The following is a 26,576-nucleotide window of genomic DNA, read 5'->3' on the forward strand; positions in this document are numbered from 1 at the left end:
TAATTCTTCTACCAGTTACTTTGAATCTCTGCCAGCTGCCTTTTTTTTCCAACCTTTCTGTAATGGGAAATGGGTCTTTATTATTTGCTCAACATTTGCCACTCACATACCTCAATTAAATCATAACAGTGGGAGAAATCGAAGTAGGAGCCAGCCATTTGACCCCTTTTATCTGCTCTCAGTCTCCTTCGTTCCCAAGAAAACAATGCCAATCTCTCCAATTTTTCCTCATCCATGAAGTTTTCCCCTCCTGCCACCCGTGAATCTGAAATAAATATAGAAATGATGGAAGGGTGATTGAGGGAATACTCTTAGAACAAAAGAGTGCTGGAAGAATTCAGCAAGTCAAACAGCATCTGTGGAGGCAAAAGTTGTAAACCAAAGTTTCAGGTTGAAATCCTGCAATCAGGACAGAGACCACCTATTTTACTTTTTCCACTGACACTGGCTGACCTGCATTTCCAGCAGTTTGTTTTTATTTCAGATTTTTAGCATCTGCAGTTTTTATTTCTCTTTTTGGTGCTGGTAAATTTCCTGTCAGCACCAGTGTAATCACATATTTCCTGTGATGTGACCAGAACTCTATGCAATACTCGTTAAATACCATTGTGTACAATTCACTTGCTCTGATATTCTATGGCTCAGCAAATGAAGAAAATCATCTCATATTCCTTGAGAACTTTATCGACCGTCCTACTGGAGAACGATTTGAAGCACCTTCTGCACCTCCCATTTATTGTGCCTTCCCTTGCCTTGTCACATCTCCCCAAACTCATCACTTGACTCTTCAGATTACATTCCAGTTAGTACTTCTCTGCCCAACCAACTAAACATTCCTGCACTCCTATCAATCAAGTTTTCCTCCTATCAACCACGTGGCCATTTTTTTGTATCAACTTTTAATTTATCATGCTCCTACAGATAATGAAGTATTGTCTTTTGGTCATCCATCCTAATATCTCTGAATTTTTCTGTAAGAATTATACAGCATGGAAACAGGCTCTTCAGCTCACTGAATCAGTACTGACCATCAACCACAAGTCCCATTTTATTATTCCCATATTCCCATTAGCTCCCCCAGGTGCAACCACACATTTGGGGCAATTTACAATGGCCAACTAAACTACCAACCTGCATGTCTTTAGACTGTAGGAGGAAATCAAAGCACAGCGGAAGTGCACACAGTCAAGGGAGAACGTGCAAACTCCACATAGACAACACTGGAGGTCAAGATTGAACCCGAATCACTGGAATGATGAGGCAGCAGCTCAACCAACTGCATTACTGTGCCACAAGATACATCATCATATGTTTGAAAATTAAATACCTAATTCACTTTCCCAGGAGATGAAGGAGGAATTAAAGCAAATTAAAGCCAAATGTAATTAACTGGGAAAAAAAAACAAGTTAGTAATTTGATCAGAATCCTTGGTACTTACTGTTAAAACTTTCCTTTCGAGTAGAAAGCTTTAGTGAACTTTCTCTTTCAGGACTGAAGATTAGGTGTTTGCTTATGACATGCAAATATGATTTTATATCAACTTATACATGATGAAAAAAGGTTGGTGGTGTCATCATTTGCAATCTACACCCCAACTTCATCCATTAATTAAAATCACCACCCTTAAAAACAGAGTACAGATTCACAGAGTTATGCAACACAGAAACTGGTCTTTCAGCCCAACTCATTCATGTCGACCAAGATGCTGATCTACACTAATCCCATTTGCCTGCATTTGGCCTATATTCCTCAAAACAGTTCCTATCTATGTACCTGTCCGAATGTCTTCTAAACATTGTAATTGTAATTGCCTCTACCACCTCCTCTCACAGCTCATTCCATATACCCAGCACCCTGTGTGAAAACTTTGCCCTTTTCCCTTTTAAATCTTTCCCCTGTCACCTTAAACCTATGCCTTCTAGTTTTAGATAACCCTACCCAAGGGAGAAGACTGTTACCATCGACCCAATTTATGTTCTTCATAATTTTATAACCACCTAAAAGGTCACCCCTTAGTCTCCAGGGAAAAGAATCCCTGCCTATCCAATATTCCTCATATCTCAAGTCCTCCAGTCCAGGCAATATTCCTGTGAATCATATCTGTACTCTCTCTAGTTTAATCACATCCTTGCTATAACCTGACAACCAGAACTGTACACAATACTCCAAGTGCAGCCTAAACAATGATTTACACAACTGTATCATGATATCCCAATTCCTATATTCAATGCCTTAGCAAATGAAGACAAGCATTCCATATGTCTTCTTCACCAATCTGTCTACCTGCTTCACCACTTTCAGGGAACGATGTATTTGTACCCCTAGGTCTCTCTGTTAATAACACTAAACAACTCTCTCTGGCCCAAATTGAACTATTGAACTATAATGAACTATTTATCATAGCCAAAGACTAATTTTAACCTGCATATTTGGTAAAAGGAATAATTTTCCCATTTTAAGATACGTACAGAATTTGAATGATAGGAAGAGACTAACATCATTGCAGATCAGTATCCATCTTTATCAAAATCAGCTATAAGCAAATGTTTCTGCATCCAAAAGGCAAAACAGCACAGATGCTGCTACGGTGAAAACTAAACATGAAATTCTTAAAGTATTCAGTAGGTTAGTTGGCATCTTTAGTGGGAATTTAAATCATTCTACAACTCCCTTAAAAATTTCAATCAAGCTTCCCAAACTAAATCTGCCATTTCCTTTCAAGGAAGTTTTTCCCATAAGGACAGCCTACTGCAACAATTCCATCATTATGTCATAATAGCATGTAAAAACATGCACAAGTTGCCTATTTGCAACTTCCATTTTCTTCACATCTATTTTTTCCAATCTAAAAACAAAACAAAAAAGCTACAAACTGTGCTCAGGGATACAGGAATCAGGTTTAAGTAGTTACCAATGTAATACACATTTACAGACTAATTAAATGAATGAGCTAGCAATACAATAAAAAACTATATTGATTGTTTAGAAGATGAAAATAGCTGTGGTAATGTCAAGGCTCTTGACGAGAGTCTCTACTGTTTTTTTTAAGAAAATCTGACAAGGCTCAGAAAGCCAATGAGACTCAAAATAACAGATTATCTCAATTTGCCAAACTTTATTCATCAACCACAATCTATTAACTCCAAGGAATGGTTTTTCACAAATTTGTGTGGAGGTTGGATTTTACTTGCTCTCCACTCATGTACAGGATCAGATAAGGTTGTATGGTTGAAATGAGACCACCCTGCACCTCAGAATTCCACACAACTTTAACAGTTATGAAAATACATTCTGTTCAATCTTAAACAAGCAAATTAATGTTAGCTTAACAGGCAAAATCATATTGACCCCAATAAATTATCTGGCTACTAACTTAAGTATTTTATTCCCAAAATCATTAATTCAATGTATAATACAAATTCATCAATATGGTACCAGTTGATAACGTACAGTGAGCCATAATGTCAGAGATAAGTAAAGTTCTTTGGTCTTCTACAGATCACAAGGAATTTCTTTCATTTTTGCTGTGTCATTTGTGAGATTGCCAACATTTTCAACTTGTTTGTGTTTTATGCAAAGGCATCTCAAGTCATATTTTGGAAACCAACAGTCTTAATTTCCATATTCTTGCGTCAGATTTCTGTAATCCAAATTCTTCTTTGTTAAATCCTCCCTCCTCAACTGACATAGCTTTAAAGCCTTTGTAAGATAATTTAATCTCAACATTTGCTTTTGCAAGTTCTTCAGTGCACTTGATCTGAAATGAAGTTCCACGTTTACTCTTTATCCTGTTTTCGGTTGTGGCAAAATTACAGCTCCTTTTCCTCTTCTTGATATAGTCTCTTTGATTGGAATATGTTTTTCTTTGACTGAAATAAACTTTCAAAAACAATCAATGTTTTCACATGTATGGAGCCCAACCCAGGTACATCTGGCACAGAAGTTTCTCATTTGTTGCTTCTTGAATAAGGTAGTGGACGTGACCTTCAATGGATAAAGGCAACCCCTTCACTTTATTTCTTGTTTTAATCACACCATGTAGCCTCTTTTCGATGTCTTGTACATGGGTCTTGGCCTGAAAGACAATGTCAGCAGTTTAATTTCAGAATCACAGAATGATTACAGCACAGGATTCAACCATTTGGCCCATCAAATTTCTACAGGCTCTATCAGTGCAATCCCACTGTTCCCACAACCACACATCTTCCTTTGGCCTGCAAGTTCTTTGTTTTCAGATTCTTCTTCAAGTCCATTTTGAATGTTACAATTGAATCTCCCTTTAATGTTACTCCTGGCAGTGCATTCCAGCCCGTACCCACTCATTGTGTGAGCAAAGTATTCCTCATGTCACTTTTCTTTTGCAAATAACATACATTTTATGTACCCTAGCTCTTGTCCCCCTTCATGATTTTAAATAACTCCTTCAGACCTCCTCACAAACTGCTTTATTCCAAACAGCACAATAACAGGTACTAAAACTCCTCATCCCTGGAATAACTTCAGTAAATCTCTTACACACCCTCTTTAAAGCCTTTTTTTAAAATCTTTGCAGAATTGGAAATAATATTCCATCTGTGACTACACTAACATTTTATAATGGTTCATCGTGAGTTGTGATTTTATGTCTTCTTGGAGCTCTCTACATGGGTGACTTATTTGCATATACTCAAATAAACTAACGAACAAAGGAACTTGAATTTTGACTGTTAACTGTGAAGTGTGGAGGGTATAAAATTTTATTTTTTAAAGCCTGGTTAAAAGCAAGAACAGCATTTGTTTTGTGGTGATGGTGCAGAAAACCTAGTGACTTGTCAGCCATTTCAAAGGGTACATTAGGACTGGACTTGTCACTCAGGCCAGATCATGTAAGGAGGACATATTTCCTTACCTGAAGGTCGTTAAAGAAACTATTTAAAAAAAACAGTCTAGTTTCATGATCATCATCACTGCTGATAGATTCTTAAGTAAGATTTAAATTAACTAAACTTAAAATTGACAACCTGCTGAAGTGGGATATGAACCATTGTCACCCAATTTTTAGTTCAGGCCACTACATTTCTAATCTAGTTATATAAACACTGGGTTAATGAATTTTTCTGTCCAATGTAATTATCCAAAGAGGATGGTTTCTGCTTTCATCTTAGTAAATCTGTAAAAAATATTCCACCATACTTAAAAACTGAAAACTCAAGCAACATTTTTTTCTGAACAACATTTTATTTTCCTTTGAGGAATGAACTGTTTTCCTGAAATAAAAAAAATGCTAGGATACTCTGCAGGCAAGGCAGCATCTGTGGAGAGGAAAACAGAATGAACATTTCAGCTCGATGACTTTTCATTATTTTTGGCTTTTCGAATTTCTTTTCTGTTTGCTGCATGTCTGGGTTTTAGTACTCATTAATTAAACATATTTTGCTAATAAGAGCTTGGTACTTGTTTAAGCCAACATTAGAAAGACTGCAATAAGAACAGAAAGTGTTAAAACACTCAGCAGATTAGTCAGCATCTGTGGAAAGAGAAATAGGGTTCATGTTTCAGGTTAAATTAAACCCACTTCATCAGAACTAGCCTACTGAGTGTTTCTTACATTTACTTCTGTTAAAAAGTACAAATTTCCAGCATCTACAGTTCTACAATTTTCGCAAGAAAGCCTGTATTTTTTCCACTGACCTTTTCATTGATTACTTCCCCGGTTTCATTGGGTTGCACTCTTGTACTTCCTTTGACTGGTTTGCTCCACTCCACTAATGGATCATGCAGAAAAGTTTTCAACACACTAAAACAATTAGTGGACCAACAAAACAAAAGTTCAAAAAATATATTTATCATGAATTTTTTTTTGAGTAGTCAAAAGTCTGTCAAATCATGATATATCTAAAATCTGACATTTCACCTCATTAAAGGTTCTCGCTGATCACGCATTAATCTCAATGTTACTTCACAGGCTCGACGGAACAAACCTTCTGTTCCCATAGGGCCCATGGCATGGACCATATTGTGGGTTAGGCGGAAAGGGACAACTTCTGGAACATCGAAAGTTTCCCCCTATAAAAACACAATATTTTTTAATTGAAATATGCACAATCTTTTATTCTTTCCACCAATTTTTTTTTGGATAAAGACAAACTTGGATTAAATGCTATCATATGCCTTTCCTAGAAAATTAGCAATTATATACATGAAAATCTTTTTGGAATTTAGCTGAGTGAGCAGCTAATTGGTGTTCCACAAAGAATTATCACAGAAAATGGTAGGACACTGGTTTACAAAACAATCTTGTTCAAAATAACAGCCTGAGATAGGTATAGACATAAACCGTTTCCTCTTTTAAAAAGGTGATAGTGATTCACTTTAAACCAAGACACACTAAATATTTTGGAACTAAGTATCACAGCTATGAGTTCACTGTATGCATTTAAACCATTTATTAGAAAACAATATTTTGCATTTATGGAAAACCTTTATCATAGTAGAACATCCCAAGCCATACCACAGTAGTGTACAAAAGCAAAATTAGATAACAAACCACATGAGGAGACATTTAGGGAGATGATAAAAGAACAAACAAAAAAAGAATCATGGTGAGTTCCCAATTTTTTCTTCATTTCTAACTTCATTGCACAAAATTCTTGTTGAGGGGAGGCTTCACTGAGGTTTATAAAATTATGGGTGTCCTGGATGCAGTAAATAGGAAGAGAGTGCAGAAACAAGGGGGCAAAGATTTAAAGAAGGATTAAACGGGAGATGAGAAATATTTTTTCCACTCAGAGAGTGGTCTAGAACTCACTGTCTGAAAAACAGTTATTGAAAGTATACTTCAAGAGCTGTGACCTGCAGGGCCACGTTCGTGGTGTTGGAAAATGGGATTAGATTAGATAGCTCTTTCTCAACCAACAGAGATACAATTGGCTGATTATCCTCCTGTGTCTTAAATTTTCTGTGATTCTACCAGAGTTTGGTGGCATTACTAATGCAAAAATATACTGCCTCGTAACACGATGTCATTTTCAAAATCTCATGCCACTCAAGGGCATTGACTGAAGGAGAAGGCAATCCTGTAATGTTGCCCTTTTAACTGCAAACTTGGCCTCAATATACTATAAAGCCATTGTGCTGAAACCAGGACAAATCAAATATGTCGAAGTCAGGCACTTGACCAGTGACATCTGAAAATAAAAATTTGCAATAAAAACCTTCTCAAATGGGTAATATAAAATATTAACAGATCAACTATTCAGCTCCTTGTTTATATAAAATAGATTAATTACATTGACTTAAAAAATAAAAATATGAAACAGAGTACATGCTGGAAAATCAATTACCTTATTGAAAAGACAGTTGAAGTCGACATGAACACATTCGCCTGTTAAAGAATCAAATAAAATGTTTTCTCCATGGCGATCACCTAGACCCAGAATGTAGCCAACCATTGACATCACAGCAACAGACCGACAATAGGCTGATCTACTACTGTACCTAATGGGAAAGAAATGGAAGACTTAAGTTCCAAACTAACACACAACAGAAAACATAGAGACCTATTGTAGATTTGCAAGATGCATTAAGTTAGAATTAATTCTATAAATCATCATTTTGATGGATATTAATCATTTCTGAAATTATCTAATGGGTAGTTCATCCTCAAAAATTACAGCAACTAATAAGTATTCCTATGAACATTGGAAATAGAAACATGAATAGGCTGGTCACTTGAGCCTGCTCCACCATTGAACAAGATCACAGCTGATCTTCCATCTCAACACCATCTTCCTACCCAACCGCCCACTGAACAGCCCTCTAAGGCAGAGAATCTTTAAGATTCAACACCCTCAGAATGAAGAAATTTCTCATTTCAGTCCTAAATGGCCAACCCATTACTGAATTCATGTTCTATACTCCTCAGCCAGAAGAACAACCTTCCTGCATCTCTTTGATCAAACTCTATGAGAATTTTATACATTCATTGACGTCACCTCTTATTCTTCCAAAGTTTAATTAACGGAGGCCTTGCCTACTCAATATCTCCTAACATAACAGACCTACTGTTCCAGGAACTAGTTTTGTTGCACTCTCTCTCTCTCTAAGAAAATTTCTCTCATGGTAAGGGGCGCAAAATTGTACACAGTCCTCCAGGTGTAATCTCAACAAGCCCACACATGACTGTCATAAGATATCTTTACTCTTGTGTTAAATCCTCTCGCGATAAAGGCCAACATAACATCTTTCTTCCCAATTGCCTGTTGCACCTGCATATTTATGGTCAGTGACTTATGTAGATGCAGTTCCCTTTGAAAATCAACACTTTCCAATCTATCACCAGTTTAGAAATGCTAAGCAGTTATTTTTTTCTAGTGAACTTGTTCTTTTTCCCCCCACACTGTACCCCATCTGCCAATATAATTGTGAACTCACACAGCTTGAATATGTCCTCTTGCAGCCTCTTTGCATCCTCATCACTATTCACATTCCCACTTAGTTTTATTTCATCAGCAAACTTGGAAATTTTGAGTTTGATTGCCTCCACCAAATTGTTGATATATTTTGTGAATAGTTGGGCCTCGAGCACCTATCCCTGTGGTACCCACTGCACCAGACACAGCTTGCCAACCTGTGAATGAACCAATTATTCTAACACTGTGTTTTCTCTGGTAACCAACTCTCCATCTAGTATATTACTTGCCTGCCCCACTCCCTCCCACCATTGTTCTAATGCCAGCAGCAACTTCCTAAGTGGGACCTTATTGAAAGCTTTCTGAAAATCCAATTAAATCATATTCATTGGTTCCCCCTCATTTTCTCTACGAGATACATTCCTAATGAACTCCAATAGATTAGTCAAAGATGATGTCCCTTTCATAAATCCATGTTGAATTTGTTCAATTCTATTTTCCAATTGTCTTGATATCTTTTATTATTAATTTCAGCATTTTTCCACTATTGACATCAGGCTCACAGATGATTAGTTAGGGATCTTCTCATTCTCTGCTTTCTTAAGTAGTGACAATACATTCACTATTCTCCAATTTGCTGAAACCATTCCAGAATCCATAGCATCTTGGAAGGTGATAACCAGAGCATCCATGATATTCATCAAAACCTCTTTCAAAACACTAGGATGTAAATCATGAGGTCCGTGAGTTTTATCAGGTTTCAGGCTCATTAACAAGTCTAGTACCATTTCTTTATTAATATTAATTTCTCCTCTTCTTTTGCACAGTCTTGGTTCTCCAGTACTTCTGGGAGAATTTTTCTGTACTATTCCATGACCACAGGCACAAAGAATTTATTTAATTTCTCAGCCATTTCCTTACTCCCATTATAATTTCTGCCATCTCCCCCATTTGCCCCTGCTAGTCTTCTCCTTTTTACTTTTCCACAAAAGCTCTTACAGCCTGTTTTTATGTTTCTCACTGATTCTCATATTCTGCTTGATCTCATGTTATCAATTTCTCGGTCACACCCAATTTCTGAATTACTGCCTTGTCCAGTTAGTTAAAGAACCTTTTCCTTAGTTTTAATATTTACTTTAATTTCTCATCACACTGTGCTACAAATAAAACAGTTGCTCCCAAATTGGTTCTGCAACATACTGATTGAGTAATCCATCTCCTTTACTGCACCCTACATCACTCTTACTATTTGGAGGCCAATAAACAACTCCCACCATTTTTTTCAGTTCTCGGTGCTACCTAGCTCCACTAAAACTGGTTCTAGTTCTGTATCACACTATGTATTCTTCTTAACTACAAGAATAATGTCATCTCTTATTAACAGTGTTACCCCATCCATTTCTCCCTTTTGCACACCCTTCCTGAATGTTGAATTCTCTGGAATATTTAGTTCTCGCTTTGGTAACTCTGCTGTCACGTTTTAGTAATTAGATCGTACCCATTTATAACCACTTGTGGTCCCTGCTGCCTGTTTATTCTGTTTATTACATTAGTAATTTATATTTCCAGCTTTGTTCATCTCCCTCCTAATTCTCCTCTTAAGTTGCCATCTTCCCAGCAAACTAGTTTAAACCCTTTTCAAAAGCACAAGTATGAACTCAAACTTGGTGTCTTATTCTTTGCCTCTGCTGTAGTTTACCTTTACAACTAAGCTAACAATTATAATCATCTTGGTAATCTTCATAGATGTTAATGGTTCCCCTTTCCAATTCAACCATTGGAAATTGTGTCACATAACTCAAGAAAGGGATCACCTAAACATGGATGAGGAGAAAACATTACCCTACAGTCCTGTATTTGGGAAAGCAGATCGTCAGGACAAATTGTACCACCAAACTTAAAAATACTGACCAGGAAGTTGGATCAGGGAAAGTCCCAAGGAACCATTCATGAAAAACAGCGGGGTGACGTGGCAAAAGCTGCTGTTTAAATACAGATAGTTTCTCTTCTAAAGGTGCTTGCTTTGGTAGCATGCACTGACGTAGTTCTTTTCCAAGCATGTAAACACCTGTTTAAAAAACATGCATAACTTCAAAAGCCAGGAGTAAGAAGAAATCTAAAATCCAACAGTCAACAGTGTAAGTTAGTGTTATAGCTGATCAGGCATTATGAACTTATGTTTGGGAATTACTGGGAACATTGTCAAATGTGGTCACTGCAATTGTTTTACAATTAATGGTCTAATACTTCTACAAGTTCAACTGAGTGACTTTGAAACGACTTTGCTTGTCAGTTATCAGCTCAGCAGAATGCATTGTTGAACTGAGTCTTTGAACTGCAAGGGCAGGGTTGGGAACTGGTAAAGGCCATGCATTCTCCCTTTAGTCAACAGGTCCAACCACACTATCAGTACTGTCAGAACACTATAGACGAAGCTATCTGGAAGAGAATGCTCAGTTAAAGAAACACCACAGGATTGGTGCAGGATTGGTAGTGGGAGGAAAGAGTAATGAATTGCTCAAAATCTCTCAATTCCACAGACATGTTCCAAGTATCAAGGTTACTAGGTTTTGAAGGAAATTAAACTTATGCATACAATTTGGAATTGATACATGTCACTGAAAAAGATTACTATGGTCATTTTACTTGTGCTTGCATGCAAGGCAAGTTATCCTCCCTCTTTCCAACATTGTTCTGAACTGTATTCTTCAATTTCTCACCAAAAAAGGATAATAAACCATGACTAGTTTGTTCTGAACAACTACAATTAAACTAATGTAATGGGATAATAGGGAAGGAAAGGAAGTAAGGTTGATAAATAAAAGGTTTTGGAGCATACACCCATGAGGAACAAGATACATTTTTTCATTAAATTTTGTTAGAAGGATATTTTGTTTTAGGTATTCTGTATAAAAAAGCCAAGTTGAAAATTAAATCAAATTAAACACAGAATTTCACACCAATCACAGTATGGAATGGTAATAAATAAATTGGTAAACGGGTTTATTATTGTTACACGTACTGAGGTACAGTGAAAAGCTTGTCTTGCATACCGTTCATACAGCTCAATTCATTACACAGTGCATGAGGTAGAAAATAATTGGTAACGTGTCAACTCTTGAAAAGAACAACAAATCCTGCTCTCCTATCTTACCCCACAGCCGTGCAAACTGTTCCCCTTCGACAATTTATCCAATGACTTTATGGAAGTTATTACTCAATCTGCTCACACCTATTTTGGGGGGGGGGGGGGGGGCAGTGCCATCCAATTCTTAACAAAACTGCATAAAAGAATTCTCATCTCACAATCCATGTTTTTAGATTAATAATTCCTATGCCACTGAACTATTTTTCTCTGCATTTACTGTGTCAAAGCCATTCGTTATTTTTAAAAAGTTTAACAAATCTCTTCTTATGCAGAAAGGAATATATCCTGGCTCCTCTAATCTCTCCACAACATTGAAGTCCAACGTACGTGGGACCATGCCATCTCTTGTATACTATTTTAGGCTTCTTACGTTCTCTATAGAAAGGTGCCCAGAATTGGACACAATATTCCAACTGGGGCCTAACCAATGATTTGTTGAGTTCAGCATAACAACTTTCCTTTGGCAGTCTATGCCTCATTATAAAACCAAAGAATCCAATACCTATTTTACAACTTCCTTAACTTGATCTGTCACCTTTAAAATTACCCAAGTTTTCCAGGTTTATTTCCCTATCCCTTCACACCCTTGAAACTGTACTATTTACACTGTCATAAAACGTGCACCATTCCAGCAGGTTTAACATAAGGAGATCATTCTAATTTGAACATATATAAAATGTAAATAAATATTGGCCTAGAAATTGCTCCGTAGCATTTTTAGGGTATGAAAATAGCATTGCAGGTCACTCTAAAAATGTTTGTTAACGTAGCATAAAGAATGAGAACTTTAATTGTAAATTTGATCGAACAGTGATGTTGGATTTACACCTATTACACTGCACTGAAACTGATTTTGTCAGTTGCACTTTCTTGCAGTTCTAAGCATATAGCCCAACAGATGCAATCTTTGCATCAAGTAAAGGAACATATCACAATACAAGCAACACTCTTCCTGCCAAAATGATGCTGCAGTGATGGGAGAGTGTAGGAAACTATTCCCAAGGCGTCAGAGGGACTTAAGCAGCCAGTGAAGAACAGTAATTGAAGGAGGCATGTTCTTGTACTAGGGTGCCAGGGAGACCCTCAAGGTCATCCAAATACTCTATGCAGATTGTCAGAGAGGTTTCTGTCGGAATAAGAGTTCTGTACAAATGATTACACTTTAAAAAGTCTGCAAAGCAGCAAATGCCTACTGCTCCTTTGGACTAAAGAAGAAGTAGAGGAAATCTTCCATCCTCAAGTATGGAGCTTGGGTGACTTCACTAATGCAGCAGCAAGTCGCAAAGTTTAAGGTTCAACAAAGATCAGCACCTGCTGCCTGGAATGATCCCAAGGCAAGGAAGCTGAGAACAACTGACTCTCAGCTTCATTAGCAAGGCAACACATGCATAAGTGAGGTTGCAGAGTCCACAGATCTTAGTGAGGACAAAGAATGCAGTTTGAGGATTGTCCCTTTACATAAAATCTCTTCAGTGTAAATGGGATTAGTAAAACCTGGTTGTTCTGCAAATAAATAAGAATAACTATAGTTTTCAGACCAGCAATATTAGCAATCACATTGCAGGTAGATTGTGTGTGCTTTGCTACTGTTTATGTCACTTGGAGGAGATTTACATCAGGAATAAGGTGCTAGAAAGAATGAAAATCCCAACATAATATGTGGAGACTAATTTCCTAATATTTGCTAAGATAACCAGAAAAGTACGCAAAATTGCTCCAGTATGAAAATTGGCCTAATTCAACAGCACTCCCACATTTTTTCCAATCTGTGTAAACAGATTTCTAGCCCACTGTATTTTCAGTGCATCCCACAACACATTAGAAATGATTACAACATATTGAAGACATTAATATACATTGAACTTCAAAAGATAGGGTTGTGATATGTTAAATCCTTACCTTTTTCTTTGTACAGTTTATTCAGTATGTGTCTTAAGCCAGCAGTGTTGTTAACCCACTCAACCAGACCACATTCCTCATTCAGAGGAATGACTGCATAAGTTCTGATGTGAAGTTCTCGCCTGCGAGACTCTGCATCTTTTCGTAAGCACTGTCAATTGTCAGATTATCCAAATTTATTACACTTCTCTTTTAAAGTAGTTATTGTTCCGTCAATTACCATTCAAACACATAATCAAATTCGTAATCTCAGAAGAAAAGCATTGATTTTCAAACATGTATTAATGATTCTGAAATGATCCTTCCTAAAAAAGCTACAATCATGCTTCTGGGAAGCCAAGTCCTAACTAGTGAAACATGTTCAACTAAAGGTTATCAGTGCCAACTTTAGAGAAATTATTATTCATTACACCAGTTTGAAAACGAATGGAAGAGTATGCAAAAAGTTAGTCTGGCATGGGTTTACACTTCCACATAATGAACACAATTAATTATTCACGAGTTACCTAAAAATTCTTGAAAATATCCAAGATGATAAATATCTTAAGCGTCTCCCATTCCGACCATCATCCTCCCCAACCAAAACTCTGATCAGGATATTATAACAAAACCCTAACATATCAACCTAGCATTGCAACCTACACTGTTCAGCTCTGGCCAGAAATAATTAACATTTCATTCTGTCAGCTAATTCCCTACACCAACTGAGGTCCAAAACAGCAAGCTTTATGAGGAAAGGCACATTGGTTTGATGAAACATGCAAGTTTTTTTTTAAAAAGACCACTGCATCTAAAGACATATGTCATCTTACACAGAATTTCAGTATAAAATCAAATCACTAATACCACAGACCAGATCCTACTCCATAAACATGAAATAATCCACAATAAAACATTACCAAACTTTTGACATTCACTACATCTATGATTTGATAAACACTATTTAACTTAATAATTTATCCTCTTAACACTTTGCTCAAGAATTCCTTAACATACATTGAATGCACCTTTCCAATAATCATTTCAACATTTCAAATACAATACCTTATTAATTAGCGAGTTAAATTCCATAAGACGACAATCCTTCCTGAGGTCATCTTTGGGTTTACACATCATAATGTAGGACTTCCCATCAGAACCTTTAAGGGTGATTTTCTTTGGCTTTTGAAGAGAAGCTAAGATTTCCACCTAACATGAGAAGGTGTAAGCAGCTGATTGCAGGATTCAAGATTGCTGTATTAAAAATCTGCATCTTATGTATCACATAAAGCAATAAGGAGTCCCTATTCATCAATCACTGATGTATGGAAAATTTTGGTCCATCATAGTTATGGCATGATCCTAGTCCTTTGGCATCAAATGCTATGGATTTAAAACTCTCTGATCAGCTTTTACATTTTCTAATATTTAAACAACTCTTGTAGCACAGAAGTAGGCCATTTGTCCAAAAGATTTCTGCCAAAGTTAAAATCAAAACGGGCCTCTTCTCAATCAATTTCATTTCATTCCAAGCTGCTTCAGGAAGGTCTGACCAGATAAAAATGGACAGAAAGCCTTTAAAAAAGGGAATAGAGGCACACAAAAGGTACAAAAAAAGATTCTCAAGAATAATACCAGAAATGAGATGACCATTTTTTCAGAAAAGTTGAACAAAGAAAGGCTCTTTTCTTTAGAAAAGAGAAGACCAAGGGATGAACTGATTGAAGTTTTCAAGAACAAAATGATGTAGAGGTTTGATCACATAGGCTTGGTGAAGATGCTGATTTTTAAGGGTGACACAATCAGGGCAAGTACAGCACAGTCATAAATAAATATTCACAACCTTCTTTATTTAACCCAATCAGCATAAGCTTCTATGACTTTCTTTCCCTGAAATGCAGTAATGTTATTTAGTTCAACATTCCTTGCAGTAGCAAGTTCCATATTCTTTCAGTGCTTTCTGTAAATAAGTTTCTTCTGAATTTCCTATTAGATTTATAAGTGTTTCCACATCATTTAACATGGATTCTTCAAAGGTCTGGAATCTATTTTTATGTGGTTAAACCTTCTGAATCATCTTGGAATGTTTTTCTATGTCCAAGATGCAAAATAAATGCAAGTTGAATTATGTACACTGCAACAAATTTTATTCGCATACAAACTTTAATCAAGTTACTGCTAATTATTCTAATTCCTGATGCAAGCCAGTTGGGGTAGGGAGATATTTGATGGTGGGGGGGGGGGGTAGTGGGGGTTGTGGTGGAATGAGGGAATCAATCAGAAGCTGGAAGAATTCGGAGAAGTGATAACAGATCCTGAAAGAAAACTAGCTCACTTTTGCAAATGTAAAAGATGCAGAAGACACTTTCGAAGAAAATCCCAAAGGACTGAAATGGTAGCCAGAGTCTCTTTATATGTTTACAATAAAAATTCTTGCTATATCACAGTATTTTTGGTCTGATCAGTTGCAATTATTGCAATGTGCTATACAAGTGACCATTTACACGAAAATTGATTCTAGCTGTACTACACATGTGACATGTCACACCCAATCCAGTCGAGGTTTGTATCAACGTCACAGAAATGATTAAGTGAAAGAATATGACAATCGAGATCAAGTTAACATTGAGGTGGTTTCTGAGAACACAGGAAAAAAGAATTGTCAGAAGCCAACAGTGTAAAATACATTACCAAATATACCAGATAACTGAAAAATACACCACAATGTAAATCAACAGCACGTTTCAGAAGCAAATATAGAAGCCAATATCCAGTTAGTAAAGATGTTTACTTATATAAAAAGAAAAAATCTGCTTGTGAAAGACGATCAAAAAGCTTGCTTTTACCCAAATCATAAGTTAAAGAGAAGTAACAAGCTTCACAATTTCATCAAATGTCTTGGTATGATATATTGAAAAACCAGCAGTACGCTTAATGCTGTCAAATCACAACTACTCAAAACTGGTGTCATACGCAACTCAGCAATATTATTGAAAGCTTGTAGCACAAGTTATAGATGAGTTCTGTCTATTTTAGCTACTGTTCCCTTAGAAAATACTTCAAATGGAGAAATATTCAAGAGTGCAAAACTTATTTTTAAACTGCTGCTTCAGTACTACACAAGCAACTGACTGTGCAATAACAACATGAAGGCTTGGACAAAATAAGTTTTCCGGTATGGATTTGGTAATGCATTGCACTAATTGTTGAAAACAGTCACACTCACACAGCAGGTAGTTAACATCCTGAACCAACAAAGACAGCCAGTTTGAGAACCAACAAGAACATATAAAAATAATTGGCAATTTACCATGTCATCAAAGCCAGCAATGTAGGCCCAATGACCAGGGAAAGGGTCATGAGTTGCATGGGTGCCTGGAGTTGATGGTAGAGTAGGAGTCATCACAGATTGCAAAGGAATGAGGATCTCACTAAAAGCTGGTTCTTCCACCAGTCGTTTCAGCGATTTGAAATGAACACCCATACTTAAAGTTGTGTTGTTTCCATCCACCTACAAACAGAAATGTCAAAATGTCAATCAAAAAGCCATTGTAAACTTGAGTTCACAGCGTGCAATATATCTTAAAAACATGGAAGTATGAAATTCCCACAAATACTCAAATTTTATAGCTACAAATGTATTGCTATAACTCAGAGGGACTAAACTGAAATAATGCGGACAAAAATGCCAGAGTACAATCCTGAATTGCCCATAGGACAGACAAAACAAAATCTTTCTCCGGTAATACACATCACAATAAGGCATTGGCATCAAACTGATCGACAGGTCTGTTCCACTGGAAGTCCCTCTACCTGCAATAATTTTGGGAAGTTAGAACCTCAACTAGAAACTGGCTAAGCTCTGAAAGAATGCCCACAAAACAAATTCATTACTTAAATATACAAACACGAACTTAATGGGCAAGTTAGAATAATTACAGTATCCATTCTCATTTATCTACATTCTCCTGATTGATTAAATATTTTGAACATTCTTAGAAATAGGAGAGAGGATAATTTTGATGAAAATATCATATACTTCCCTAAGCAGGCCAACACTTAAAAAAATACTTTCAATCAAGAAAATTTGTATCCACATCAGCAGCAGGCATTGTGAGCATCCTAAATAATGACTAAACAATTCAAGTTCCTTTCCATCCTTCATGCACCTGCCCCAACTACTTCCAAAAAATACAGGGAAACAAATTGTCCAATGAAGTTGGAAGAATTAAATGAAACTAGTATTAGTAAAAATGTTCTTAAAAATTGAAGACACTGAAACCCAATTAATCCCTCAGGCTTGATCTGCATCCCAGAATAACTAAAAGAGTCATCCACAGAAAATAGTGGATGTGTTGTATCTTCCAAAATTCTACAGGTGGTGGAACAGCTCCTGCAGATTGGAGGTTGCAATGTAACCCCACAAGATTAAAAGGGAGAGAGAGGTACCAGGAAAACAATAGATCAATGAGCCTAACAATCAGTAGTTGGGGGAAATGCTATTGTCTATTATGAAAGAATGTGATAACAAGATATTTAGAAAATATCAATGGGATTAGACAAAAGCAACATGGATTTATGAAGGGGAAATAGTATTTGACAAACCAACAGCAGATTTTTTGTGGATCTAACTGGTAGAATAGACAAGGAAAACCCAGTGAATGTGATGTATTTGGATTTTCAGAAGGCCTTTGATAAAGTCTCACATTGAAGGTTAACATGCAAAATTTAAGCACATAATGAATGGATTGAAAATCAGTTGACAGACAGGAAATAGAGATTAGGAAAAAAGTGTCTTTTTCAGGGTGTACTTATGGGGATCAGTGCTTGAGCTCCAGCTATTTGCAATATACATCAATGGTTTGGATAAGGCAACCAAGTGTAATATTTCTCAGACTGACAATGAAATGAAACATGGTGGGATTGTGAATTTGTGAATTCTGGAGGAGGATGCAGAGGTTTCAAAGTAATTTAGACAAGTGGAGTGAGTGGGAAAACATATGGCCAATGTAGTATCATGTGGATAAATACAAGAAAGAAAGCAGGAATAAGGTATTTACACAGAAGATCAGTCATGATCATACTTGATGGTGAATCCAGCTCGAAGGGCCAAATGACCTTTTCCTTGTTTTCCATGTTTCTCATTTTCATCAAAATGATATGCAGAAAGTACAGCTACTTCAAATAAAACTAGCTTCTAATTACATTTGAGGTATTCCCTCATGCATAGTAAGAGTCAAAATAGAAAGCTACGTTCAATCACAAATATTTCCTGGAAAGAAAAGTGACCATAATAGTTAACTCAAAAACTATGCAAATATTTTGGAATTGGGTGTGCAAGGATCGAGGATAGAAGGAGAAACATGGTTTGAAATGTTATCCCATACAGATCTTGGTTTAATAAGCACACTAAGGGCATCCTCACTCACAATTTTAAGAATGTGACTATTTACATATTAGGATTATTGGACAATCTTAACAATCGGATAGGGAAATGTATACATGAATTTCACTAAAAATGAAGCCATGTACCGTTTTGTTGCACAGTTCCAGCAACTTCTCAGTGAGACGAGTGGCATCTCCTACAAACTTGCCTAAGCGACTCTCATCATTAATGGCCTTCTGAAGGATTTCCTTACACCTATTAACTCGTGTCGCATAAGATGACTGCAAAAGAAAATGAATCTTATACTTTTCATGCAATATTTAATTCATGAAGAAAAGCAAACCAACAAATAATTTTACATTTTGTTACAGAAAGTCCAGCCTGTTTGCTGAATGATTAGAAACGTAGCATTCAATCTAAATATACCCACAATATCAGGAGTTGCTAAATTTTGATAAAAATTTCCATTAATATTTAGTACCAAGATGAAATTTACTGGTCAGATTGATTATTTCTTTTTCTTTGGAAAAGCAGGAAGTTTGTATGTTAATAATAACAATGCAATGTTATTTTGTCATATTTCATTTAGAAGTTAGGACAGAGAAAAACTCGGTTTCCATTAAGCCATTACTTAGATCTTAACTGCAGATAAACAAACCTGTCAACCTAACAAATGCCTCTGCTATTTCATTGTACCTAGTCAATAAATACTTTTTTTCTTTCATCCCACACTATTCCTTTTAGGTTTTTGTGGTATATAGCAGTCACTGGCAAGGTCCCTAATTAACTGAATGGCTTGCTCACCCATTTCAGACAGCAGAATGGAATCAAACACATTATTGTGAATCTTCTGTGACATACAAGCCAGTTCAGTTAAGTACTGCAGATTTCCTTCAACAATATTAGTGAACCAGAAAGGTTTTTTAATCAAAATCCAACAACCGTGTGGAATCCTTTGCGATACTACCCTTTTATTCCTGCTTTATTTAATTAATTGGATTTAATGTTCACAGGTGTGATGGACATTCAAAATGTCTTTACATGTCTAATCCAATAACATAGCCTCTATACTACCATTCTCTGATATGTACGTATCCAGCTTCCCTTTAAATTCCTATGTGCAATTACAATGCAAATCTGATAATCCAGCATCCCCATGACTTTGTTGGTGCTGGACTGGCAGATTTTCTGGACTATTCAATATTACTCCTAATATAATATCCCAACACTTTTTTTAATCAATGTTGTAAAGTAGGATAATAAATTTTCCAGTAAACTCAATAAGTTTTAAGAGAGCATGGGAAACAGGACCTTCATGTACTTAAAAGGAATGCAGCAAACAATGCCCCGGTGAATCATCTGCCAAACAATCGGGATTTCCAAAGAATCAGATAGCAGATTATTGAAGTTTAATTGTGTTTCAATCACACCAATCTATGATTACGAACAGAGATAATCAGTTAAATGTTATGCACTGAATTACTACATTGGTATCACTTAATTACCTTGCACACAGCTGTCATCATCCACATAGCCTGCTGGGGATAGGCCAAGAAAACCTTGACAATAATGCCTTTCAGTCGAGCAAACACATCATCATGGAAATGGCATATTCGTGAAATCAGCTGTGAAAATGCTGTCAGGAATTGGTAAGGAGCTAAGTAGTTAGTGTGATCCTCTATCACTTTGTTAATTTTCTCAAGTTCTGCTCTCATGGCAATGCGATCAGCAGTGCGTCCAGATGCTGTGTAGAAAAGAGTTAATATATTTGTTCAACTTGTTCAAAATGTTAATTAAACACTTAGTTTTCTTCCCAGTTAAAGCAAATGTTAAAAGGTTTGCATTTATATAACATCAAGACCTCAAGACATCCCAAAGCATAGTGAAGCAATTTTGAAATGTAATCATAGTGGTAATATAGATAATCTAGTAATCAGTTTTCATTTAAGACACCAAAATCATCAGAACCAGGTTTATTATCACTGACATATGTCGTGAAGTTTGTTGTTTTGCGGCAGCAGTACAGTGCAAGACATAGAATAATTTTCAGGTCTTTAAGTTACAAAACTAAATAAATAGTGCGAAAGAGGAATAACGAGGTAGTGTTCATGAACCATTCAGAAATCTGATGGTGGAGGGGAAGAATTTGTTCCCAGGTTTCCCCAGGACTGAAATGGTGGCCACAAGAGGACATAGGTTTAACGTGCTGGGGAGTCGGTATAGAGGAGATGTTGGGGTAATTTTTTTTACTCAGAGAGTGGTGAGTGCATGGAATGGGCTACCAGCAACGGTGGTGGAAGCAGATATGATAGGGTCTTTTAAGAGACTTTTGGATAAGTACATGGAGCTGAGAAAACTAGAGGGCTATAGGTAAGCCCAGTAATTTTTAAGGTAGGGACATGTTCGGCACAGCTTTGTGGGCCAAAGGGCCTGAATCGTGCTGCAGGTTTTCTATGTTTCTATGAAACGTTGAGTGTGGGTCTTCAGACACCTGTACTTCCTCCCTGATAGTAGTAATGTGAAGAGGGCAAGTCCCAGGTAGTGAGTATCCTTAATGATGGATGCCACCTTCTTGAGGCACCGCCTCTTGAAGATGTCCTCAATGGTGGTGAGGGTTGTGCCCATGATGGAGCTGGCCGAGTCTACAACACTCTACAGCCTCTTTCGATCTTGCATATTGGAGCCTCCACAACAGGCAGTGACGCAACCAGTCAGAATGCTCTCCACTGTACATCTGTAGAAATTTGCAAGAGTGTTTGGTGACAGACCAAATCTCCTCAAACTACTAATGAAGTAGAGTCACTGGCATATCTTCTTCCTGACTGTATCAATGTGTTGGGCCCAAGATAGATCCTCTGAGATGTTCACGCCCAGGAACTTGAAGCTGCTCACCCTTTCCACCGCAGACCCCTCAATGAAGACTGCTGTGTGTTCTCCCGACTTCCCCTTCCTGAAGTCCACAGTCAATTCCTTGGTCTTGCTGATGGTGAATGCGAGGTTGTTGTTGCGACACCACTCAACCAGCCGATCTATCTCACTCCTGTACGAATCCTCATTGCCATCTGAGATCATTAATGATCGCCATCATTAATGTAACAAAGAGCAGACATTCTGGTTTGTAAGGTTGATAGTGCAATAATTATTGGCCAAGTCCCATGCGTAACTGCCCTCTTCAAAATAATGTCATGAAAGGGGCGGGGGGTTGGGGGAGATTTTCTACAAGCAGATGGGATTTTGGAATCCAAGAAGACAGCACATCCAATTTCAATACTTCGAGGGTAAAGCTGGATTCTTCTCTTCAAGTTTTTGGAATGGGAGTGAAGTTGCAAATTTTTGACTGAAGGGCAACGTACATCAAAATGAACCACAACAGATATTTACTGAAGTAAACTGAAGTGTTCTTACCCTTTTCCAATTCGTAGGCTTTTGCTCCATAGTCAAGCCATAACGATAACATTCTAGGCATGGATTGGTAGATGAATTGATTTCCAAACCGCAGAGACCTGTCAGTTAATATTTGGAAATATACTGTGTTATAAATATACAGTAATATTGGCTTGATTATTTCTTATAACATTACATTACTTCCACTTCCAACATTTTTTTTACTCTTACCAAGCTAGGTATTGAGATCAGTTAATGTGCAGCGTTGAAGAAAATCATAAAAAAAGATAATTGATGGTTTAGACAGTCATTTTGCTGCATTCATGAGATTCAGTTGAGAAACACCTGACTTTGTGAACAGGGACTGAGAACTATTTTAAATTGTCTGCTTAGTTCAGTTGTAGGTACCATCATTTGCAAGTCAAATGTTAATAAATACAAGTTCCCTGCAGCACTAATGTACAAATGAGGATGTGCTCAACACAAGGTTCTATTTGCCCTCTCAGATGAACATAATGATCCTTTGGCAGGATTTCTGCTTGAAGAAGAGAGTAGCTTACCACAGTGTCCACACCAACATTCATTCCTCAACTCATCAAAACAGATTCATAATCATGACTGATAAGGGATCTTGCTGTACACAAAATGATTGCTGTATTTCCTCACAAAATAGTATTCATAGATAAAATATGCTGCTTTTGATTCTGCACTGATAAACACTAGCCAAACTCTTAAAAGTTAATTGAAGATGCAAAGCAAGGATGATCATATTATGGAACAAAGAAAGTCCCGATCATTGGTGAAGTTAAAAGTCCGAATTCTTTGCTTTCAGACTTGGAAAATCCACTGGCCGCCATGAAACTTTCAGTAAATCTATTTAACATACTTGAACTACCAACACGTCTCCTTGAAATGGGTTGGCTTCTCCTCCCAGTTAAACCTGGAAGTGGCCAGGTTGCACGTACATTGATATTCAAGTTCAAATTAAGTAAAAACATATTTGACTTCATGTAACTTATGTGGTTTTCAGAGATAGAAATCACCACACGACATATAAAATTTCAATGTAATGTGCATGAGTTTAGTTTTAGTATTATAATTAACTATAATCTGAATTAAATAATATGGAAGCACTCTTGAAATAAACCCTTAGAAAACTAGGGAGCATCTGGTTATAAAACATGTTTCAGATCATGGACTTGCCCTTAATGTACAGTAACAAATAAAAATTGCTCAATTTCCAGCAGACATTACACTCTCTTATATTAGCAAATAAAAACAAATTCACGTAATCGATATTCACAATTAGTTTTTAAAGAACATAAGCTTCACTTGAGCCAGCAACTTACGTGCCAAAATGAAGGACTATATAGCGAATTAAATCTCCTTGCTTTTCTATCTTGTTATCCGTTACCATTGGCATTAATTTGTCATAATATTTTGCCAAATAGAAGTGCCCATCTTCCCAGTCTGGTAATAAATTGGTCACTTCCTGCAAAGATTGGAAATTTTAGAAATTGAAGGAAATAGCAGTAAAATAATCAAGTAAAAAGCAACAGAGCAAAACCTGCACCCAGATACTGAGTCAATTAAATAATCTAGATTAAATCTTTAAAGCAGGAAAACACGATGATGCTGGAGGAACTCAGCAGGCTAGGCAGCATCTGTGGAGAAAAGCAGGTGGTCAACGTTTCTGGTCAGGACCCCTCCTCAGGCTGAAGATAGGTAAAGGGGAAGCCCAATATATAGGAGGGAAAAGCAGAGCAGTGAAAGGTGGACAAAAGGGGGGAGGGCAGGGGTGGGCACAGAGTGGTGATAGTTAAATGCAGGTAAGAGATAGCGATAGGCAGGTGCAGGGGAGGAGGGGAGAGCAGATCTACTGGGGGATGGGTAAAAGGTAAGAAGAGAGACACAAAAAAAGAGGCTAGGAAAGGGAAGAAGAAGCATGGTTGGGGGGGGGGTGGGGGGGGCGGTGGGATCCGGGGTGGTGGAAATTACCTGAAGTGGGAGAATTCAATATTCATGCCATTAGGCTGCAAGTTTCCAAGACGGAAAATGAGGTGCTGTTCCTCCACCTGTGCTCTGTCCATAACCGCAACCTGCATCTCCCCGTTGCCAGTCACTTCAACTCCCCCTCCCACACTATCACTGATATGTCAGTCCTCGGCCTCCTCCACTGCCAGGAGAATTCCAAGCGCAAACAGGAGGAACAGCACCTCATTTTCAGCCTTGGAACCTTGCAGCCTAATGGCAAGAATATTGAATTCTCCCACTTTAGGTAATCCCCACCCCACTTTCCCACAGAGCACTGCCGCTCCCGCCCCCCACCATGCTTCTTCTCTTCTTCCCTATCCTTGCCTCTTCTTTTCCCTCTCTTCTTAGCTTTGACCCATCCCCCAGTGGATCTGCTCTTCCCTTCCTCCCCTGCACCTGCCTATTACTATCTCTTACCTGCATCTACCTATCACCACCCTGTGCCCATCCCACCTCCCCTCTTTTGTCCACCTATCACTGCTCAGTTTTTCCCTATATATTGGGCTTCCCCTTTTCCTATCTTCAGTCCTGAGGAGGGGTCCTGACCCGAGATGTTGACCACCTGCTTTTCTCCACGGATGCTGCCTGGCCTGCTGAGTTCCTCCAGCATCGTGTTTTTCATCTAGATTCCAGCATCTGCAGTCCTTTGTTTCTCAAATCTTTCCAGCACATTGGTCTTGTTATCTCAAAATGTTCCTCCACAATATTAAATTCCGCAATTTGTCTCACATCATGTCCCTGGGCAAGGTTCAAACCTATCTATTTCTTGATCCAAGATGCTGTGCAAGAATGCCTCACGGTTTCTCATTTCTTTTTAATCTTTCTTATGAGCAGACAATCTCCCCTAACAGTTGAGCAGAGATTAGAATTGTGCTATGTGCAGAACAATATGTGGTACAATTATGATAGATATCAGAGGGATGGTTCTCCCTATTAGCATTCTAAAAAATTGCAATGATTCAAACTGCAATTAGTTTACAATAGTAATAAAATTAAAGTGCAGGGCAGGGGTAATTTAATCCACAATAGAGTGGAATGCCATTGCTTCCTTTACTTAGTTTCATTCTGCTTCATTCCTGGGTCAGGTGAGAACCAGACTCCAAATTTGCTCTACAAACCAAGCAGTGGGTACAAAGCAAACCCCTTTTAAATCATCACTTAACTCATAATATAAATATAACCACAGATGCATTTCAGATTACCTTATACTTTTTCATAACTGCATTGCTTTCAAAATTAGCTGTCTCTTCCATGAAACGTCCAACCAACAACATAGCTTGTCCCTTTATTAAACAGCTTTTTTCGTCACTTAATTCTGTTTCTTTTTCTCCAAAACACAACTCGACACCTTTCTGAAGAACTATTAAGGCTTGATGAACATCCCCCTGAAAGCAAAAGTAAAATAATCTGGTGATGCAGGATTAAGTGATTATAATCAAAGTAAATTAATGTATTCAACATTGACCTAAACAGCTTTTCTACACTAACGATTTGTATAAACATACTGTCCTTTTACCACAGACTCAGGGCTTCGTTCTACATCTGACATTGATATTAAACCTCTCTTTGTGAGCTGTAATGTCAAGCAAATACCTATCAAATGAAAAGGTAACCATTAGTACCAGCAACCAATAGTACCAGTCAAAGATGCCATAATAATATGGATTTGGATGATCATGCATATATACTGGTTTATTTTGAATTAGGTGTCTCATTAATAACAGTGGGACTCATAACAGCAGTGATTTCTGTTTTTGAAGATTGCTGCATCTGTCACTTCTTTAATATACGATTGTTATACACAAAGAAGACAGCTTTAAAAAAGGCAGTACGAGATAGATGGATGGGCAGCCCAGTTCAATCCTGACCTCTGGTGACATCTGTGTCGATTTTGCATGTTCCCCCTATGATCATGTGAGCTTCCTCTGGGTGCTCTTGCTTCCTCCCACCCACAAAAATGGGCATGTTGGTAGGTTAATTGGTGACTGTAAATCACCCCTGGTGCATTTGTAAATGGTAGGATCTGGGGGCAGTTGATAAAATTTGCAAATGATGGCTCATCAACTTTAAACATACCTTGGACCACAACCACTTTGCTCTCTCTACGTAAAGCTCAGGTAATCTGGATTCTCCTGCATTAAGGAGAGCATTGTATGCAGTTTGATGATGTCCTGCTTTTCTGGCAACTCTGGCACTTTGTAGCCAGCATTCTCCAACCAACTTGCTGTAGTCAGCCCTAATAAAGATCACATATTAAAATTATAAGAACACAAGTAGAAGCCTTAGTAGGCCATGGTCCCTTTCAAATCTGTTCCACCATTCCATAAGATCAGAATCAATCTTCCACCACAGAGC

General features: G+C 37.4%; 1 protein-coding gene across 1 annotated transcript in view; it reads right to left on the reverse strand.

Moving 5' to 3' along the window:
* Nucleotides 1-3,070: 3,070 nt before the first annotated feature.
* atr (ATR serine/threonine kinase) overlaps nt 3,071-26,576 on the reverse strand; it is an 82,257-nt gene continuing 58,751 nt past the window's right edge. The window contains exons 34-47 of the mRNA XM_052018966.1: nt 26,298-26,457; nt 25,424-25,606; nt 23,537-23,679; nt 22,209-22,306; nt 20,309-20,547; nt 18,950-19,084; nt 16,728-16,928; nt 14,483-14,626; nt 13,439-13,589; nt 10,303-10,459; nt 7,324-7,477; nt 5,895-6,046; nt 5,672-5,777; nt 3,071-4,076 (exon numbers count right to left, since the gene is read on the reverse strand). Coding sequence (XP_051874926.1) covers nt 3,903-4,076; nt 5,672-5,777; nt 5,895-6,046; nt 7,324-7,477; nt 10,303-10,459; nt 13,439-13,589; nt 14,483-14,626; nt 16,728-16,928; nt 18,950-19,084; nt 20,309-20,547; nt 22,209-22,306; nt 23,537-23,679; nt 25,424-25,606; nt 26,298-26,457 — 2,197 coding nt within the window. The 3' untranslated portion in view covers nt 3,071-3,902. The remainder of the gene's footprint in view (nt 4,077-5,671; nt 5,778-5,894; nt 6,047-7,323; nt 7,478-10,302; nt 10,460-13,438; nt 13,590-14,482; nt 14,627-16,727; nt 16,929-18,949; nt 19,085-20,308; nt 20,548-22,208; nt 22,307-23,536; nt 23,680-25,423; nt 25,607-26,297; nt 26,458-26,576) is intronic.

Source organism: Pristis pectinata, chromosome 6, assembly GCF_009764475.1.
Source record: "Pristis pectinata isolate sPriPec2 chromosome 6, sPriPec2.1.pri, whole genome shotgun sequence".
NCBI lineage: Eukaryota > Metazoa > Chordata > Chondrichthyes > Rhinopristiformes > Pristidae > Pristis > Pristis pectinata.